Below are 17,543 nucleotides of genomic sequence, written 5' to 3'. Positions count from 1 at the left end.
AATGGATAAGGAATATCAATAAGAGTACATGAATCGGGAGCACATGAGATTTTAAATTTTAAATTTAAAAGGGAAAAAAGGAGATCCCCCCTTTAAGCCCCTAACCTATTGTGATTTCCCCAATGTAATTATCACTAATTAAACATTGCTAACTAAATAAGCACATGCATATTTAGGTAGAAATTTTATGATCGAGGAGCTAATTAATATAGTCAAACTAATTGCTTTATTTACAATTTAAAAAACCAGACAAATAAATGCTAGTTACATGCATTCGTCACTCATCCAATCCTAAAATCCTTTTGAATATATTTCATTTAGTTAAGAAAGTCGTATATTTTTGACCATCCTACTATAAGTGCTATTTTTTTTTTAATGTAAAAAAACATACTGTATCTATATCTTATTTTATCATATGTCTCCTATTTTTTTTTTCTATACTATCTTTATGTGTGCCCAATATTCAAAAAATTACTTTTTCATTCTATTTATTAAATTAGTATTAAAACAATTTCAAAAAAAGCTATTTATCACAATATTTAAATGAGTGAACTACAAAAATAATTCTTTGGCCCATCCCTTTATCTCGAAAATGAACCCTTAACTTTAAAATATCCCCATGCAACCCCGGACTAATTTTATCTCAAAATGGTCATTTTTCACTTTTTTTTTTGAAAAAAATACCCTTTTTGGGTTTTTGGGTTTGGGAATTTACCTTTTTACATTTTAAATCGATATTATTTCAAAATTATCATTCTTTTTTCCTTTGTCATCCTTCACTTTTTTTTTATTTCAATATTAGATTTAATTTTATAAAATTAAATTTTAAATTTCAATTTTTAAATATCAAAAAATTTTTTAATTATTAAAATTACTATTAAATAACAAATTAATAGTTTTAATCCATTTTTAAATTTTCTAATATTTAATCAATAAGGTACTTGACAATTAGTTTTAATCAAAATTATATATAAAAGATATATATATATATAGATATATATAGGGGGTGCATTATAATGATAACCCCAATTTGTGTGAAAACCCCTTATACCTAAATCTCCACCACACATTTTTAAAATAAAATTCCAGTTTTAATCTAAAAAACTATCATTTTATCAAATAAAACTATCATTTTGGGATATTTTAAAGGGGGAAATTTTCATTTCGTTTTTAAATTTTTAAAGGAAGGAAACTTGACTCAAACACTCCATTAAATTTCTTTCACACTAAAACCCCGGTTGATTTCCCTCTCACAATAAACCCCCTTTCCGAATCGCATTTCAAAGCCTTCAATCAAAGGGAAAAAATCATCTGATTCTGAATATGTCGGGAAAACGCCAACATCATCAAAAAAGGTTGGATGAAGTTTTTTTTTATTTCACTTTTGTTTTTTGCCCCGATTTATCATTTTCCCAAATTTTTCTCAATTTTTTTTTAGATTCTCAGAAGTTTTTTAGTGTAGATATTTCTTATATTTATACAATATCGCTAAATGCATAACAATATTGAGAACAATCTATATATTTAGATTTACTTTTTGGGTTTGGTGTGCTACCGGTTTTTTGGGGTGTTTTGCTTTGTTTATGTGTTTTGGGGTTGGTTGCGTGTTTGGGTGATCCGTTAAAGAAAATTTGGGTTTGTTAAAAATGATACTTTGGGGGATAAAATGATAGTTTTTTAAAATAAAAGATACTTTTTCAAAAAGATAGTTTTAAAAAGATAAAAGAAAATTTTGAATAAAGGGTTTTTTTCTACCCAATGACGTTAGCCCTTTTTTTTGAACTCATTAAATTTAAAAAAATAAACCCCAAGAAAAAGATAATTCCCCCGATAAAAGAATTTCATAATTTTAAAAGAATTTAGGGGTAAAAAGATACTTTTTTATTTGTGTTTGGGTGTTGTTGGTTTTTTGTTTTTGTTTTTGTGGTGTGGGCTAGTGTTTTATGATTTGTTTTAAAAGTAGAAATTTTTTTTGCCGATAAAAAGAAAACTTTGGGGGATAAAAGATAGTTTCCTTAAAAAAGATAAAATGATACTTTTGAATAGGTTTTTTTTCTACTTAAATTTAAAAGTTAGCCCCTCGCTTTTTTAACTCATTAAATTTAAAAAGATAGTTTCGCATTATAAAAGATAGTTTCGATTATAAAAGAAAATTTTATTTTTATAATTACATTAAAAAGTTTTAACAAATCAAATCTTTTGTTTATTAGGAAAGAACATTCGTGATGTTGATGATGAAAAACATAGAACATTAGCGGGTTAAGTAGAACATATAAAAAATAAGAAAAAAAAAAAGAATGATGATGCAACCCATGGTAAGACAACTTCAAAGAAGGGGCAAAAAAAGTTGTTCAAGATAACCTTCCCTTAAGACAAGAATTAAGGGGGAAGAAGGAATATTGATTCTTTTGTTGAAGCTTCAATCTCTAAACAAAAATCAAAGAAGAGTTAAATTCGGGGATCGGGTTTTTGGCCTCCCAAAATTCAATATAAGAAGTTTCCCAAGAGCAGGGTATTATCCGATCTACAACTTTAACCATAAAAATTCATCAAATTGAAAAATGGGAATCACCGTTTTGGGTGATTAAGAAAAATTTACATAACTTTTCCCGATTGGGTCTTTACCTATCAATAAAAACCCAAAATTTTAAAAAAATCCACATCAAAAAAGAAATTGCTAGATTTTTAAAGGTTTAAGAAAAATGGTGCCAAAGTATGTTGTAGAGCAGATGGAGAGACAAAGAAGGTGGTGAGTTGTTTAAATGGACTTTTATGGTTCTCATGGAGTATGCCTTGATTAAAACTCCTGCTGATGGAAATATCACGCCAAAAATTTTAGATTACATAGCTGATGTTGAGAAGATCAAACAATACAACTGGTGTAACTATGTCATATCTAGATTTCATGAAACACAAAAGAGGAGGAAAACCAACACAACAAAGATATTTACCGGGCCAATTATCTTTGTAGTGGTAAGAATATATTTGTTTTGCATTGTCTATGAATCTATTTACAGAAAAACTAATAATTAGTTTTGTTTAATGTAGCTTGTTACATGGACATAATTGTCTATAAAAAAAAATGGTGCAAGATGTTATCCAATCAGTTAAAGGATGGATCGAACCTGTTGAAAGAAAGCAAAGAGCAGAAATGGATAATTCAGCTTTTGGTCTGGGTCATAAGTATGAACGATATAAAAAGCAGTCACATGAAGAAAATGATGAAAATGACGAAGATGATGAATCTCAAAATGTAGAAGTTTTGAAGACAAATGATCATGATGAAGTGGGGACAACCAGTGAATGGGAGAATTTCATAAATGAATGGAAGGAAGCTGCCAAGAATGTTAAAGCCTCAATGTTGAAGATTGTTGATGTCCTTGAAGCAGCGTCGGATAAACTCAGGAATCTCAATAGCTTTAAGATAATCGTGATACAACGAAATGCAATGGGATTGAGAGAGGAAGGTGTGCAGCATGTTATAGAATGTCGAATACAACAAAAAGAAAAGGAAAAAGTTTCAAAGAAAGAAGTTCAGAATGAAGAAAATGAGGTAACTTTTAAAAATGATAGTTTAAGTACATAAAATGATTATTTATATGGTTAAAATGATATAGGTTTGATGATGTTTTTTTGTGGTTCTGTTTTATTTGAAAAATGATACTTTTGCATGATAAAATGATAGTTTCGGGGGAATAAAATGATATTTTTCATCCATAAAATGATATTCTGTTCTATAAAATGATACTTTTCGTCCATAAAATGAGGGTTATTAGGTTATCACCATAAATATGGGTTATGATATGATCACATCCCTTACAGAACAACATACCTATATGTCACGACCGCACTTTGCTAAGGATAGCAAAAGCGGGTAAATCGCGACTAATGGGGGGATTAAAGAAACGGGGAAAGAACTTGTGAATATGCCCGAAGGCCAAGTCGATCATATCATAGGATAGAAGCCAAATGTACCCTTACATGGTTTTAGAACTAGAATAATCATTACATCAATAAATCAGAGTTCGAAGGTGAGATTCTAAGATGTCTCACCTCACAAAAGAGCAGCGGAATAAGTCCATACTAGACGACTTCGTGTATGAAGACACGAATCGTGAAAAGATCCACTTGATTGTTTAGTAGCATCGACTCCGATCATTTCTCCATCCTCTTGACGTTCAACCTGCACATTTATAAATACATGCAGGGCTGAGTACAGGAGTACTCAGTGGACACATGCCGAAAACAAAACATACAATATATAGTTGTCATCCATCCACAGTATCGCACAGGGGTTTTTCTTAAAAGGCCCGAGCATACTAAATTCTCTTGTGATCTTAAAAGTCCGACTGCAGTCTAAGTTCTTTTGGATCCTCGCCTTATCTGAAAATCGTGTACCGTGAAGGTGGCCACCTTCAGCGGACACATCGCCGGCCAACAGCTGATGGCTCACGGCTCTCGTGCACATTATTCCGAACAGGATTTGCGGTCCTATTGGGAACCGAATTCGTTAAACTCGGGCTGGCATCGCCAAAACCCACAGGCATCTAGCCCCTAGCAGATAGGCCTCAAAATAAACATTTTATGGCATGACAACAACTTTGAAATAATCACTGCTTCATTTTGAGAAAATGATTTTTCATAACTTCAAAAGTATTTGCTTTATATCCACACTATAGTGTTGGATATTAAAAGAAAGCCCACCTGATATGTTTATGTCTCAACTCAATTACTCGCTTTGGCCTCACTCGCCCTCGAGCAATTTATCCCTTGAAAATAAATAGCGTAGCACGCTAATCAATACTTGAATTAATTCTCTTTAGAAAGAATGCATGCATCCTATTGGATAGCACCTATATCTCAGTCTCGGCCTATAGGATTTTTCTTAATCCTGCCTCGGCTTTACTACTCTGCAGAGTTTATTTATTCTCTTTACTAACCTTGGAGAAATTCTATTTTCTCTAACTTAAATATTCGGGCACTTATTTACAAGAATAGGAATTCTTGGAAAGTCTCTTCAAAAAATCCTTCTCTTCGGGTTTTTCTTAAGGCCGCCCATGGCGTCGCGGGGCGACGCCGGTCGGCTTTCGCGTCTCCCACCTTAATACTTTCCTTTCTCGAAGTTTAAATAATTTATTTAGACATTTATTTCTCGACTTGTGAGCTCCAACCCAAATATTTTCCACCTCCGAAAACTTAGTAATTATTTGGGAATTAATTTCTTGCTCCACCTCAAATCCTTAAATAAATTCCAACTCTTCATAATTAATTTCTTGGCTCAAAGCCCACTGCATTCACTTACTTAAATACTAGAGCCCAACTTAATTAAATTAAAGCCTCTTCTTACTGGCCCAACTCCTCAATTGCTTAACTTGGCCCAACTCCTTAATTTACCTATCTCGGCCCAATCAACTCAAGTGGCCCAACAAGATAGAAATGGGAACCCAAAATAATCTTCTCCCATCGCCATTCCTTGAAATCGAAAATGGAGAACCGACAGCGGCGGCTTCCTCCCTCTCGCCCGATTCTCGGCGAAGTCGCCGTCCCCTGCGTCGCCGGCGCGCCTCCTCACCGGTTCACATCTCAATCCTCAACGATCCGCCATCCCTTGACTTTCCCCCAAATTTTCGAGGAGCGGGGGAGTAGTGGTGCTCTGGTTTCAAATTCGGCTTCTCCGGCGGTTCATGCCAAACGCCGGCACCGCCGTCGTCGCCGTCGCCACGCCGCGCAGCTCCGGCGTGCAGAGGCGCTGCCCGCGTCGCCTCCCGCGGCAGGGTCGCCGATCGATGGGGAAAGGCATCGCCTTTCGTCCTCCGCCAAGCGTGGAACCCGAACCTAGCATCACCCCCGCCGTCAGCCGTGGCGAGTGACGCCGCCGGTCGATCCTCCCTCGCTGCGCCGGCGCTTGCTTCCTCGCCGGTCCGCCTCCCCGTCTAAGCTAAGTCACCCTTCCCTTTCCCCTTTACTCATTCCTTTGAGTTATGGCAGTGAGTGCTTGATGGGAAACTTGATGGGGCATTTGTTGTTTTCATAGATTAATTCTTGATAGCTTATGGAATTGGTGATTTGTTGTTGTTCTTGCGATACATGTTGTTGGTTCATGACTGCTTTAGCTACTGCCTTGATGTTCTCCTATGAATCTAAGTTCTCATGACTTGCTCAAGCTATTGTGCAACACTATTGATCTAAATTCTTGGCTAAGTGTTGGTAACTCTACATGATGCAAGTTTGGTTGTTGGTGTTGAGGTACTTACCTCACTTGGTGGTTCCTCTTGCTTGTTGGCTGCCCTCCTTGCTCCTCTTCCACTCCTTGTTGGTTTCGAATTTTTGTGGAGGAAGAGAAGGTAGGGGCTTTCCTTTATGTAGCCATGGTTCTTGGCTTTTGGAACTGTTCTTGGCGGCTCCTAAATCGATATGGGGCTGCTATTCTTGAGCTACTAGCTGGCTCTCTTTTGAGCTTTGTGACTATGCTTTTCATGCCAAATTGATGCAATTTTTGGATGACATCCTTGGCTGTATTTTCAGCCTTGTTCTTGGTGTAAGGAGGGATCTTGCTTACTCCCTTTTAGGCCTAGATGATGACTTCATCCCTTGTCTACTATTGTCTCTATTGCTCTATGTGGAGAATTGGGGATGTCTCGGTTCTTGGGCATATTTTTTTCGATTCCATGGCAGCAATGTGATGTCTTGATCATCACTTATACCTTATTGGTGAACGCCGAAATCCTTGCTCTTTTCTTGGAATTTTTCTAACCTCTTTGGTGGCTATTCTTTTTGTAGGTTTCTTTGGTGTAACTTGGCTATCAAGGTGGTGTAGAAGTCGAGAGAGAGGAAGAGATGATCTTCCTCAAGATCCTCATGATCCTCTTCTTGGAAAGATCCAAATGTTGGTTTGGAAACCATAGTCATACTTTCCATTTTCATGTAATTTAGAGTCTCTAGAGAAGAGTGTATTGTCACTTTCACTTATGTAAGCACTATGTGAATAAATTCTTGACAATCTTGTGTGCCTTGTTCCTCAATTATCTATCTAATAAAAGCATAGTTTTACTTTTATCCTTGACACAAAATTTCTTTGCACTTTATTTCATCCAACGAAAAATACTTGCATTACTCCAAATTCGAAATTACAACCACGACTACGATTACACAGCTTCTAGAAAGGAATTAATTAAGCTACTAAATCCGATTTATCTCGAAAGAAGGGAACGAAATTCCGGGGCGTCACACTATATTTTTGAAAATGACATTTGTATATAATGTTTTGAAAATTAGATATTCTTTCCGATCTGGGCGTACGAACATTATTATATCATCTGCTTCAATCTCAAAATGCAAATGATGGATGTGATTGACAATTCTCTGGTTAGTGAAGATTTACTTGAGAAGAAATATGAAGATGCACCAAGTACTCTGGTATGTTTAATTAAATGCATTCAATATATATTAGCTAAAATGCATTGAATATAATTGAGTACGGAACATAATATCATTTTTAATCAACCTCATGTATGTTTTATGTTATTTGAATAGAGAAATTTCTTCCGAACTTATCTTGGAAATGGAGTCAATCCATCAATGGGGAGAATTGTCAAACTGTCAAAAACCAGATACATGAATATGCCATGGCAGAACGATACAAATAAAGTTGACTGTGGAATTTATGTGATGCGCCATTTGGAGACTTACATGGGTCGTGCTGTTCGTAACTGGAATTCGGATTTAACGAAGAAGGGAACAGAGTCTTTCATAAAACTCCGTGCCAGATATACTGAAGCATTGCTTATTGGAGATACTAACAAGAAGGGTTTTGACACATTTACAATGATCCAGAAGAAATTTGAGAATGACAGCAAAAAAGGAGAAATTGATGTTGAAAAGATGATAAGAGAATTTATACCCCCCACTGAATACTAGCTTGTTTGACTTGAGAATAGCGTTTTGTAATAGTGGTTTCGAATATAATCACCCAAGATTATCATTTTGTCATTATATAATTCAGAAATTAAATGAGGAAATTACATTTTATCAGCCAAAAGTATCATTTTATCAACTATGACTATCATTTTATCAGCTATGACTATCATTTTATCAGCTAAAAGTATCATTTTATCTGCTGCGAGTATCATTTTATAATTTTATCAGTCAGAAGTATCATTTTATCATATTATATATCATTTTGTCAGGTTAAAATATCATTTTATCGGTTGATATTATCATTTTATCAACTTATATGTTATTTTTTCCAGCTTATACATCATTTTATAATGTTACTGTCATTTTATTTGCTGCGAGTATCATTTTTTCAGGTTAAAGTATCATTTTATCAGTTTATAAACAAAAGAATCATGTTATCAGCCAAAATGTCATTTTATAAGCCCAAAGTATCATTTTATTAAACAAAAATGTCATTTTATACACCAAAAATACCTAAACTATATCAAATGGCTTCAATCTGTCTTCTCATTGACTCTACCATAATTTCTTGAATCATGACGACCCATCTCATGACATTTACCACACCGTCGTAGAGGCTTATTTGCTTTCCTTATTGCACTCTCCCTCTTTGCTACTCTGCCACTAAGCTGATCCTTTGGTACTAACAACGTCTGGAGGATGTACATCAATTACATCAGGTACTGCCATTCCATAAAAATCCTCAACCATCTTCTTCTTTTCAATGACTGAAGGTGCTGCACAATTTCCAAATATATGTTGTTCCAAATCATCAAGACCAGCACTTAACAAAGACAAATGATCCATACTTTCCTCAGACTTTTGGACTAATCGATAAAAGTTGGAGAACAACTTTTTCTTAACTTCCTGCTTTTCATCCAAATCTGCAAGATAAAAGATAACATTATTACAATAAATACTATCATTTCTCTGACTGAAAAATAGAATTTTTACAAATAAGGTTAAAAATGGAGCACACGTTCAAATGGTTGTTGTTCCTCAGATGGTAGACCATGGGCTGCCTTTAGTAAAGAGCTCTTCAACCACCTTCGACCAAAATATTTCTCAGGAATGAGATTAGCAGACTTATTCTTCAACAAACAAAATATATGACAACATAACAAACCAATTCTGGAAAACTTCTTGCAACTACAGTCGAATGTGTCTTGCTTACAATCATACTTAACATCCCATGTTCTACCATATTGGTCCTTGACCTGATGCATCTTGATGTTATCCTCAACAGTTATAGAAACAATCTCACATACCGTACTTATTTCCTGTTGTACATGTTTGAAAATAGAATCAGTGTAGATTGTAGATGCATGCTTCTCAATAGGCAATTGGGTTGACAAATCAGGAATAGTTGAGTAATCCAAGTAGTTCAATCGTGAATTGGCATTCCTTTGATCTCCCACAACATAATTAAAGAAATTGATGAACTGTACAAGATTTGCACGTGGCTTTGTGTAGTTTTTAAAAAAGCTATTCTCCGATTCAGACATCGATGTAGTCCTAAGAAGCGACCCCATGGGAAAATCTCGAAAATAAGCAGGAACCCAGAATTCTCTATCTTCAAACATTGATCCAAACCAGTGCACGTCTTCTAATCCATACCGTTCCATTATATCATTCCATATTATATCAAACTCATTAGGCTCTAACAAATCAGACCAAACACATGCATTCAACTCTTTTTTGAAATCTTCATTACCAAGTAAAGATTTGGGCAACTTATCTGACACCTTAACCATGATATGCCACATACACCATCGGTGCCTTGTTTGTAAAAGTACTTGTTGAACAGCAAGTTTGATCCCCCAATCTTGATCAGTGATAATCAATTTGGGTGCTACCCCCATGCATCGAACAAAACAACCAAACAACCAAGAATAGGATTCTCTACCTTCACTTGATAACAAGCCAGCTCCAAATGTAACTGGTCTAGAATGGTTATCTTTTCCAGTGAATGGAGCAAAAATCATGCAATACCTTCAGAATATAACATAAAAATGAATTATATTTATCAGCTATGACTATCATTTTATCAGCCAAAAGTATCATTTTATTAGTGAGAAGTATCATTTTGTCATTATATAATTCAGAAATATCATTTTATCAGCTATGACTATCATTTTATCAGCCAAAAGTATCATTTTATCACCTATGACTATCATTTTATCAGCTATGACACGTCTGAAAAGTATCATTTTATTAGCTATGACTATCATTTTATCAGCCAAAAGTATCATTTTATCAGCTATGACTATCATTTTATCAGCCAAAAGTATCATTTTATCTGCTGCAAGTATCATTTTGTCATTATATAATTCAGAAGTATCATTTTATAACATAAAAGTAATTTAATCAACAAAAAGTATAATTTTATGTCTATTAGCAACAAAAGTAATATACCTGTTAGTGTTGTATGTTGAGTCAAATGAAATAACATCTCCAAACATATGATAATTTTATCTTGAAATAGCATCAGCCCAGAAGAGTCTAGTTAACTTTCCATGAGATCCTATCTCAATTTCATAATAGAAGGCATCAGATGATTTCTTTTGAGAACGCATATAATCAAAAATCATTTGAGCATCTGAACCATCAATATTGGACATAATATCACGATAACCATTTCTAATATCAATAATATCACATCCAACATTTTCAGGTCCACCCATTATCTCCTTCAAAAGTTTGAATGTGAGAGTGGGACCAATATTACACCTGCCACAATCCTCCATAAACCTCCGATGGATAGGATCCAGATTGCGATTGGCCATCATAAAATGCCTATGCTCATCCGCAACCATTAAGTGATTATGATACTCAACAAACTGATAAACCTCATATCCTCTGCTCTTGCCATCTGAAAAATATCTCAAATTGAGCTTAGCAAGACATTCACACCTAAATGACCGACACCTACGCTTCTTAAAAGACACTTCAGTTGATTGGGATGCATGACCAGGTATAAAATTCTTAGAGCCTTGTCTGCTGCAAGCCAAATACTGCCACTTAGTAATACCTTGAACTGATTTGTTACCCATTTTACGAATGCCAAAACCAACTGAACGAGCATAATGTTCATAGAAACCAACTGCTTCTACTAATGTATTGAATTTCATACCAATCATTGGCTTCAAAGCATCATCACAAACAGGAATGTACATACCTACAAATCAGTAAAAGTATCATTTTATCATAGTATCATTTTATCCGACAAAACTATCATGTTATGCAGTAAACCTAACATTTATAAGCCAAAAGTATCATTTTAACACATAATCGACAATACATAATATAATCAAATAAGAATTTCAGTACATCAGAAACATAAACCAATCGACAACTAATATTAATTTAAAATCAAATTCAATACATGAATATGAACACAATCAATAAGCTAAATAATAGATAATGATTGTTACCTTCGTTATTTGCTACAGATTCCATCGAAGCAAATTTTCACAGCAATTGAAGAGGTAATCAATGAATAAGAAAGCAAAATTGAAAACATCTTCCCGATCACAATTATGCGACAAATATGGAAACAAAATCTGGAGACTACGGAATAATGAACAAATCGAAGAAAATCTGGAGATGTTGAAATAAAATAGGCGAGAAATATGGAAGATGAAGATGAGAGAATCGATCTGTTAATTGTGAAGATGAAGATGAAGATGAGAGAATTGAGTTCAAACAGAATGAAAGCGTGAATCGCGCGTTTGGAGTAAAATTCAGAAATTAAATGAGGAAATTACATTTTTACCCCTCTGCGCCTTTTTTATGAAGTAAATCTAAGTTTGAATCTCAACCACAAGATTATCAAATATGTGTGGTCCAGATTTGATTATAGAGTTATTATGTGATTTGGGGGTTATGATATGATCACATCTATATATATATATATATACATATATATATATATATATATAGAGTTGTAATCAATGTCAAACTCTTCTTAAAGACCGAACTAGAGACCAAATCTGGGCCATTAGATCTAGTTTTTTTATGAGATATGCTGCTGTGTAAATTTTTTTCGCTCTTCATTACAAGCCAATTTTATTTCATTCTATAGGTTTATTACTTCATTCCGTACGTAATACATTGAAACTACAACATGTTTTTACTTGCTTCAACTAGGTTTTGAAATTATTCAACATATGCTTCATTCGAATTCATTGACATGAGTTTTTACTTTATTCTCATTAAAAAATGCAATTTATTCAAGTGAGTTTATTACTTCATTCAGAAACGTTATTACTTCATTGGATAAGGTTTTTACTTCATTTCAGTAGGACTTCAAATGCTTCTACACATACTTCATTCAAATAATTTATTATTATCAGCGCCGTAGCGGTGGTGATAGATATTGTAGAGAAAGAACGGCACGCGACGGCGAAACTGCATTCACGTACTAGAATGAAGTAATAATCCTATTAGAATGAAGTAAAAACCTTCTGGAATGAAGTTAAATCTTCGTAACGTGTTAGTATGACTTATGTACCTTCGGATGAATTAAAATAGACTGGTGATGAAGGAGAAAACAATTTATAAATTTGTGAATCTCATCCATAAAAAACTAAATCTAAAAGCCCTAATTTGGTATGGTTCGGTGGTTCGGTCTTTAAGAGTGGGTTTGTGGATAATGGGACTCTATATATATATATATATACTAACAATGCAACATTATAGACTAATAATGCACATTTTCATTCTAATAATGCACAGCGGCTAATAATGCAACATTATAGACTAATAATGCATTGATCACAATCATCCAATTCAAGGATCCAAGGGCTGAGATTAAGAAGGAAATAGGACACTTAGGGTGCAAAGGAGCCTAACCCACCCCTATATATATCATATAACACGATTTATTCCAAAATAAATATAGGGATGTAAAGGAGCCTAACGCACCCCTATATTTATATATCATATAACAAGATTTATATCACATAAGATACATATTTATTTCGGAATAAATCTTGTTATATGATCTATTTATGATTAAAACTATTAAATATTGATTAAAACTAAGGCGTCGTCGTACCTTATTGATTAAATATTACACTATCAAATATTGATTAAAACTATTAATTTGTTATTTAATAGTAATTTTAATAATTAAAAAAATTATTGATATTTAAAAATCAAAAATTAAAATTTAATTTTATAAAATTAAATCTAATATTGAAATAAAGAAACAAAGTGAAAGATGACAAAAGGAAAGAAGAATGATAATTTCAAACTAATATCAGATTTAGTATATCACTGAAATAATATCAAATTTAAAATGTAAAAAGACCAAATTGCCCAAATCCCCCAAAACCCCCAAAAAGGGTATTTTCGTCACGAAACAGTGAAAAAAGACTATTTTCGAGATAAACGCTTAGTCCAGGATTGTCTGGGGATATTTTTAAAGTCCAATGTTCATTGTTGAGATAAACACATAGTACAGGGACTATTTTTGTAGTTCACTTTATTTAAATACTCCCTCCGTCCCAAGGTATTAGACCAACTTTCCTTTTTGGGATGTCCCAACATATTAGACTCATTTCCTTTTTTTAGCAAAAAGCATCTATCTTATTTTATTCTCCACCTACTTTTTTCTCTCTTCTCTCCCCTGCTTTTTCCCTTTTTCATACTTTACTCTCTCCACTTTAACTATTTAAATATCAATTCCTTAAATCATGTGCCCAAAAGAAGTGAGTCTAATACTCCGGGATGGAGGGAGTAACAAATTTAGTAGTACAAGTGTACAACGTGTGACTAAACCCAACATGTCACGTGCCTTGAGTTCCGGTGGCAGTGTTGAGAGTTCAGTTTGCTTTATTCTGTGGTAAGCGGTTGCCGGTCGACATAATGTGTTGCCTCTCGTGACCGCCACGTGTCACGTGAATGAGGATAATATATGATTGTCACTGTAAAATGTAAATTTTGTTTTTTCCCACTGTACTTTTTTATATACGTATCACTGATTTAAATCAGATCATGGTTTTGAAAATCAATTTAAGTTTGTTTGACAATTAGTGATCACATCAAATTTTACTATCCAATTGGATATTGCGTTCTGAGCTTTTCAAAGTTGATGCGATCACCTAAAATTCGAGATAAATCGATCAATATATTTCACAGAATTTGCATTAGATTAACTGAAATCAATTTATATACTACTATATGTGAGCCAGAATTGATTAATATTTGACCCTCATAGGATTAAAAGTTCATCAATCATCTAACAAATCTTTAAGTTGCGTGAAAAAACCAAAAAATAATTAAAATTTAATTTTATAAGCTAAATTGAAATCGTTTTTTATTTTTAAGCTACGGAACTCTGCATAAAAATGCGTATAAAATGTGCATTATATGTATAAACATATGTGTTTTGTTGTAAGAGTGTGCATACTGCATAGTGGCAGTAAATTAAATGCAGGTTGTACACAAAACATAACTTGCTTTTTAAGATTGTTCCCACTAGGACCTCCACTAGCCATTTCCAAAAAAATTGTCTGCCACATCAGCACTAGCCCTTCTCATTTTACTGCCACATCACTAGCCCTTCCCACTGCACTAGGACTTCAGACTTCCCACTAGGACTTCCACTAGCCCTTCCCGCAATAAAATTAATTCACAATTTAAAATTAAAATTTATGGAATTAAAATTCGACACGAATACGAACGGGGAAATGCGAATATTTCATTAAAAAAAACATACATCATTCGTAAAAAAAAAAAATTACATAGTAGATAGAAAAAAAACAACCACACCGGCTCACAAAGTAGGACTTCTTTGGTCCGATCACATGCTTGATCATCTTCACAAAGACGGGTCAGTTTGGGTATATCACATCCGCCAAATAGTATCCAATGTTGTGCTGGTTGTCGTTGGCGACGAAACTAATGGCGGGACCAACGCCATTGCACTGATCGTTGAACAGGGGCGACGACTGGAGGACGTTGAGGTCGTTGTTCGACCCGGCGACTCCAAAATAAGCATGCCATATCCACAGCCGGTAGTCAGCTACCGTTTCAAGGATCATCGTGGGATGCTTGGCTTTGAGGCCGGAAGTGTGTATCTCCTTCTAGGCGACGGGGCGGTTCCTCCACTCCCAATGCATACATTCGATGCTGCCCAACATCCTAAGGAACCCGTGCACCGACCCGTGCATATTTATCAGCCGCTGGCAGTCTTCGGGGCTCGGACGCCGAAGATACTGATCCCCGAATATCGATCTAACGCCCGCGCAAAAATTCAGCAAACACTCGACGGCTGGAGACTCCCCAATGTGGAGGTACTCGTCGAATATGTCGGCCGGGCCTCCGTACGCTAGTTGCCTGATTGCGGCAATGCACTTCTGTATTGTCGTGTGTCCGGGTTTGCCAACCGCATCCTCCCTGATCCTTAAAAACTCGTATCTTCTCTCTAAAGCACCCACGATATGCATAAACAGATGACGATGCATCCTAAAACGTCGCCGGAATAAGGCAACCCCAAAACGCGGCTGCGAAGCAAAGTAGTCCTCATACAACCGAATATGTGCAGCAATGTGGTCCCGGGGTACATGCCGTCGGCGATGGATCGGCCGAGGTACCGCCGCCGCCCCTGCCGCTGCTGCCTCTGCCGGAGCAATCGATCAATCGCCTCTTGCACAGCGAGATCCAATTCATCATCACTATCACCATCACTATCACTAGCGCCTCCGCCACTACCACCCGCACGACTACTCGTCATTATAGATATACTTGAAAAAAGAGGTTAGAGAGAGAAACTTGTCAACACAAGTGGTGTGAATGAAATGAAGTTGGGGGAGCCCTATTTATAGAGTTTTAAAAAAAAATTAAAAATTGCGGACGTCCGACCTTCGCTACAGTGGCGGACGTCCGGTCGGACGTCGATGCGAGGGGCGAGGCCATCCAACGGGCACTCGGGACAGGCGTGGGCGCCCTTCCCACCCACTACGGCGGACGTCCGGTTGGACGTCGGTAACGTCCTACCACAACGTCCGCCGTTGGAGACACTCTAAAACCAACCAATCTAAGTACATCTTAAATTAGAATTGGACACGTGGATATAATTAGTAACCTACCTATTCATATTGATGTGAGACTTAAGAAAATAAATTATTGATCATTCAATACCCACATACATGTTTTATACTATAGTTAAGTGGGGAGTGTCATATTGCTAACTCATAACTTAATTGTTAACTACAACTAAATAATAGTTATTAGATATTTAAATTAAGGGCTTAGATCATCAATAGCTAAATGTCAATACGATCAACGAAAAACATCAATAAGGCCATAGAATTAATTCCTAAAAATATCAATAGGGGTATTAATGTCAATTAACTACATGTTTAGTTATAACTAACTTTTAAAAGAAATCCCAAAACTTTAAATTCATATAACATATATCAAATTAAAGATAATTTCATAAGGATTCCAACGATATCCTACATGCATATGTTCCGACGTCAAAATTTGAAAAAAAAATTAATATTTTTTAATTTTTTTCGTATAAAAAAAATGTAACATACTATATAAAATATGTCAATATAATACATGTAGAATGTCAATATAAGCAATAGGTTAACATTTTTAAAGCATTGTGTTGATATTCTCAAAGCATTGTGGTGATATTTTCGAAACACTATGTTGACATTTTCATCCAAAACCCTAATTTGGAGTTTTTTTTTATCTTTTTTTTATTTTATTAATAAAAATGAAAATTACACGTGGCAAATTGTAGACCACACGTTTTCTAAAATCCTATGGCTTTAAATTAGTTACGGTTAACAATTAAATGATGAGTTAGCAATTGATCACTCCCCAGCGTACAAATTCCATTATAATCATGCTGCAAGTTCTTTATTAGCGGCAAATTCTAGTGGTCCATGAACATTGACATTCCATTTTAGGATTTCTTTGTTTGATTATGTTACTATTTTTTCACAAACTTTTTTTTATGTACCCTAATAAAATAGAATTGATGGCCATATATCATCAATTCTTACTGTTTTCTATTAAAGTTGACATTAGTATAAATATATTGAAGCTGCCGACGTAAAAAATTATTATAGTAGGAGCTATATATTCTAATTTTGTATAAGATAATAATTTTTTTATATTTTTTTATTTTGATAAAGATTTTTGCATTTTATTTTATACAAAATACCAACAAAATTATTATACTTATTTCTCCTTGGTCACATGTGTGTCCGCACTCCGCCCATTGAAGACATCATTAGAATTATACTATTATTTGATATAATTTATTTTGATTGTTATTTAAACTAGTATCACGCATGTGCTATGCACAGATTAATATACTTTTAACGCACTAGTATTCAATTTTAAATTAATTATATAAAATTAGAATTAATATTAACAATAAACAATATGATTAACAATTTTAGTTATATGAGAAAAAAAATCTATACAAATCAATATTGAAGCATAATAAATTTGAAATAAATCACATACTATAATGTTTAAACAGGAAGATAAAAATATATCACAGTAAAGAATTAAACACAATGGATAATTACTCATTATTTTTAAAACTTCTTTATACA

At 34.4% G+C, this 17,543-nt stretch overlaps 1 protein-coding gene across 1 annotated transcript; it reads right to left on the bottom strand.

Annotated features, from left to right (window-relative positions):
• Window positions 1-8,995: 8,995 nt before the first annotated feature.
• LOC125220795 (protein FAR1-RELATED SEQUENCE 5-like) lies at window positions 8,996-11,453 on the bottom strand. The gene is made up of 5 exons (XM_048122932.1): window positions 11,391-11,453; window positions 11,090-11,134; window positions 10,468-10,828; window positions 9,083-9,948; window positions 8,996-9,003 (listed from the first exon to the last, which is right to left on the bottom strand). The coding sequence occupies exons 1-5, from the start codon at window positions 11,413-11,415 to the stop codon at window positions 8,996-8,998; spliced, it is 1,305 nt and encodes a 434-aa protein (XP_047978889.1). The 5' UTR covers window positions 11,416-11,453.
• Between the last annotated feature and the right edge of the window lie 6,090 nt (window positions 11,454-17,543).

Source organism: Salvia hispanica, chromosome 4, assembly GCF_023119035.1.
Source record: "Salvia hispanica cultivar TCC Black 2014 chromosome 4, UniMelb_Shisp_WGS_1.0, whole genome shotgun sequence".
NCBI classification, from domain to species: domain Eukaryota; kingdom Viridiplantae; phylum Streptophyta; class Magnoliopsida; order Lamiales; family Lamiaceae; genus Salvia; species Salvia hispanica.
This window is presented reverse-complemented; position numbering and strand designations above follow the sequence as displayed.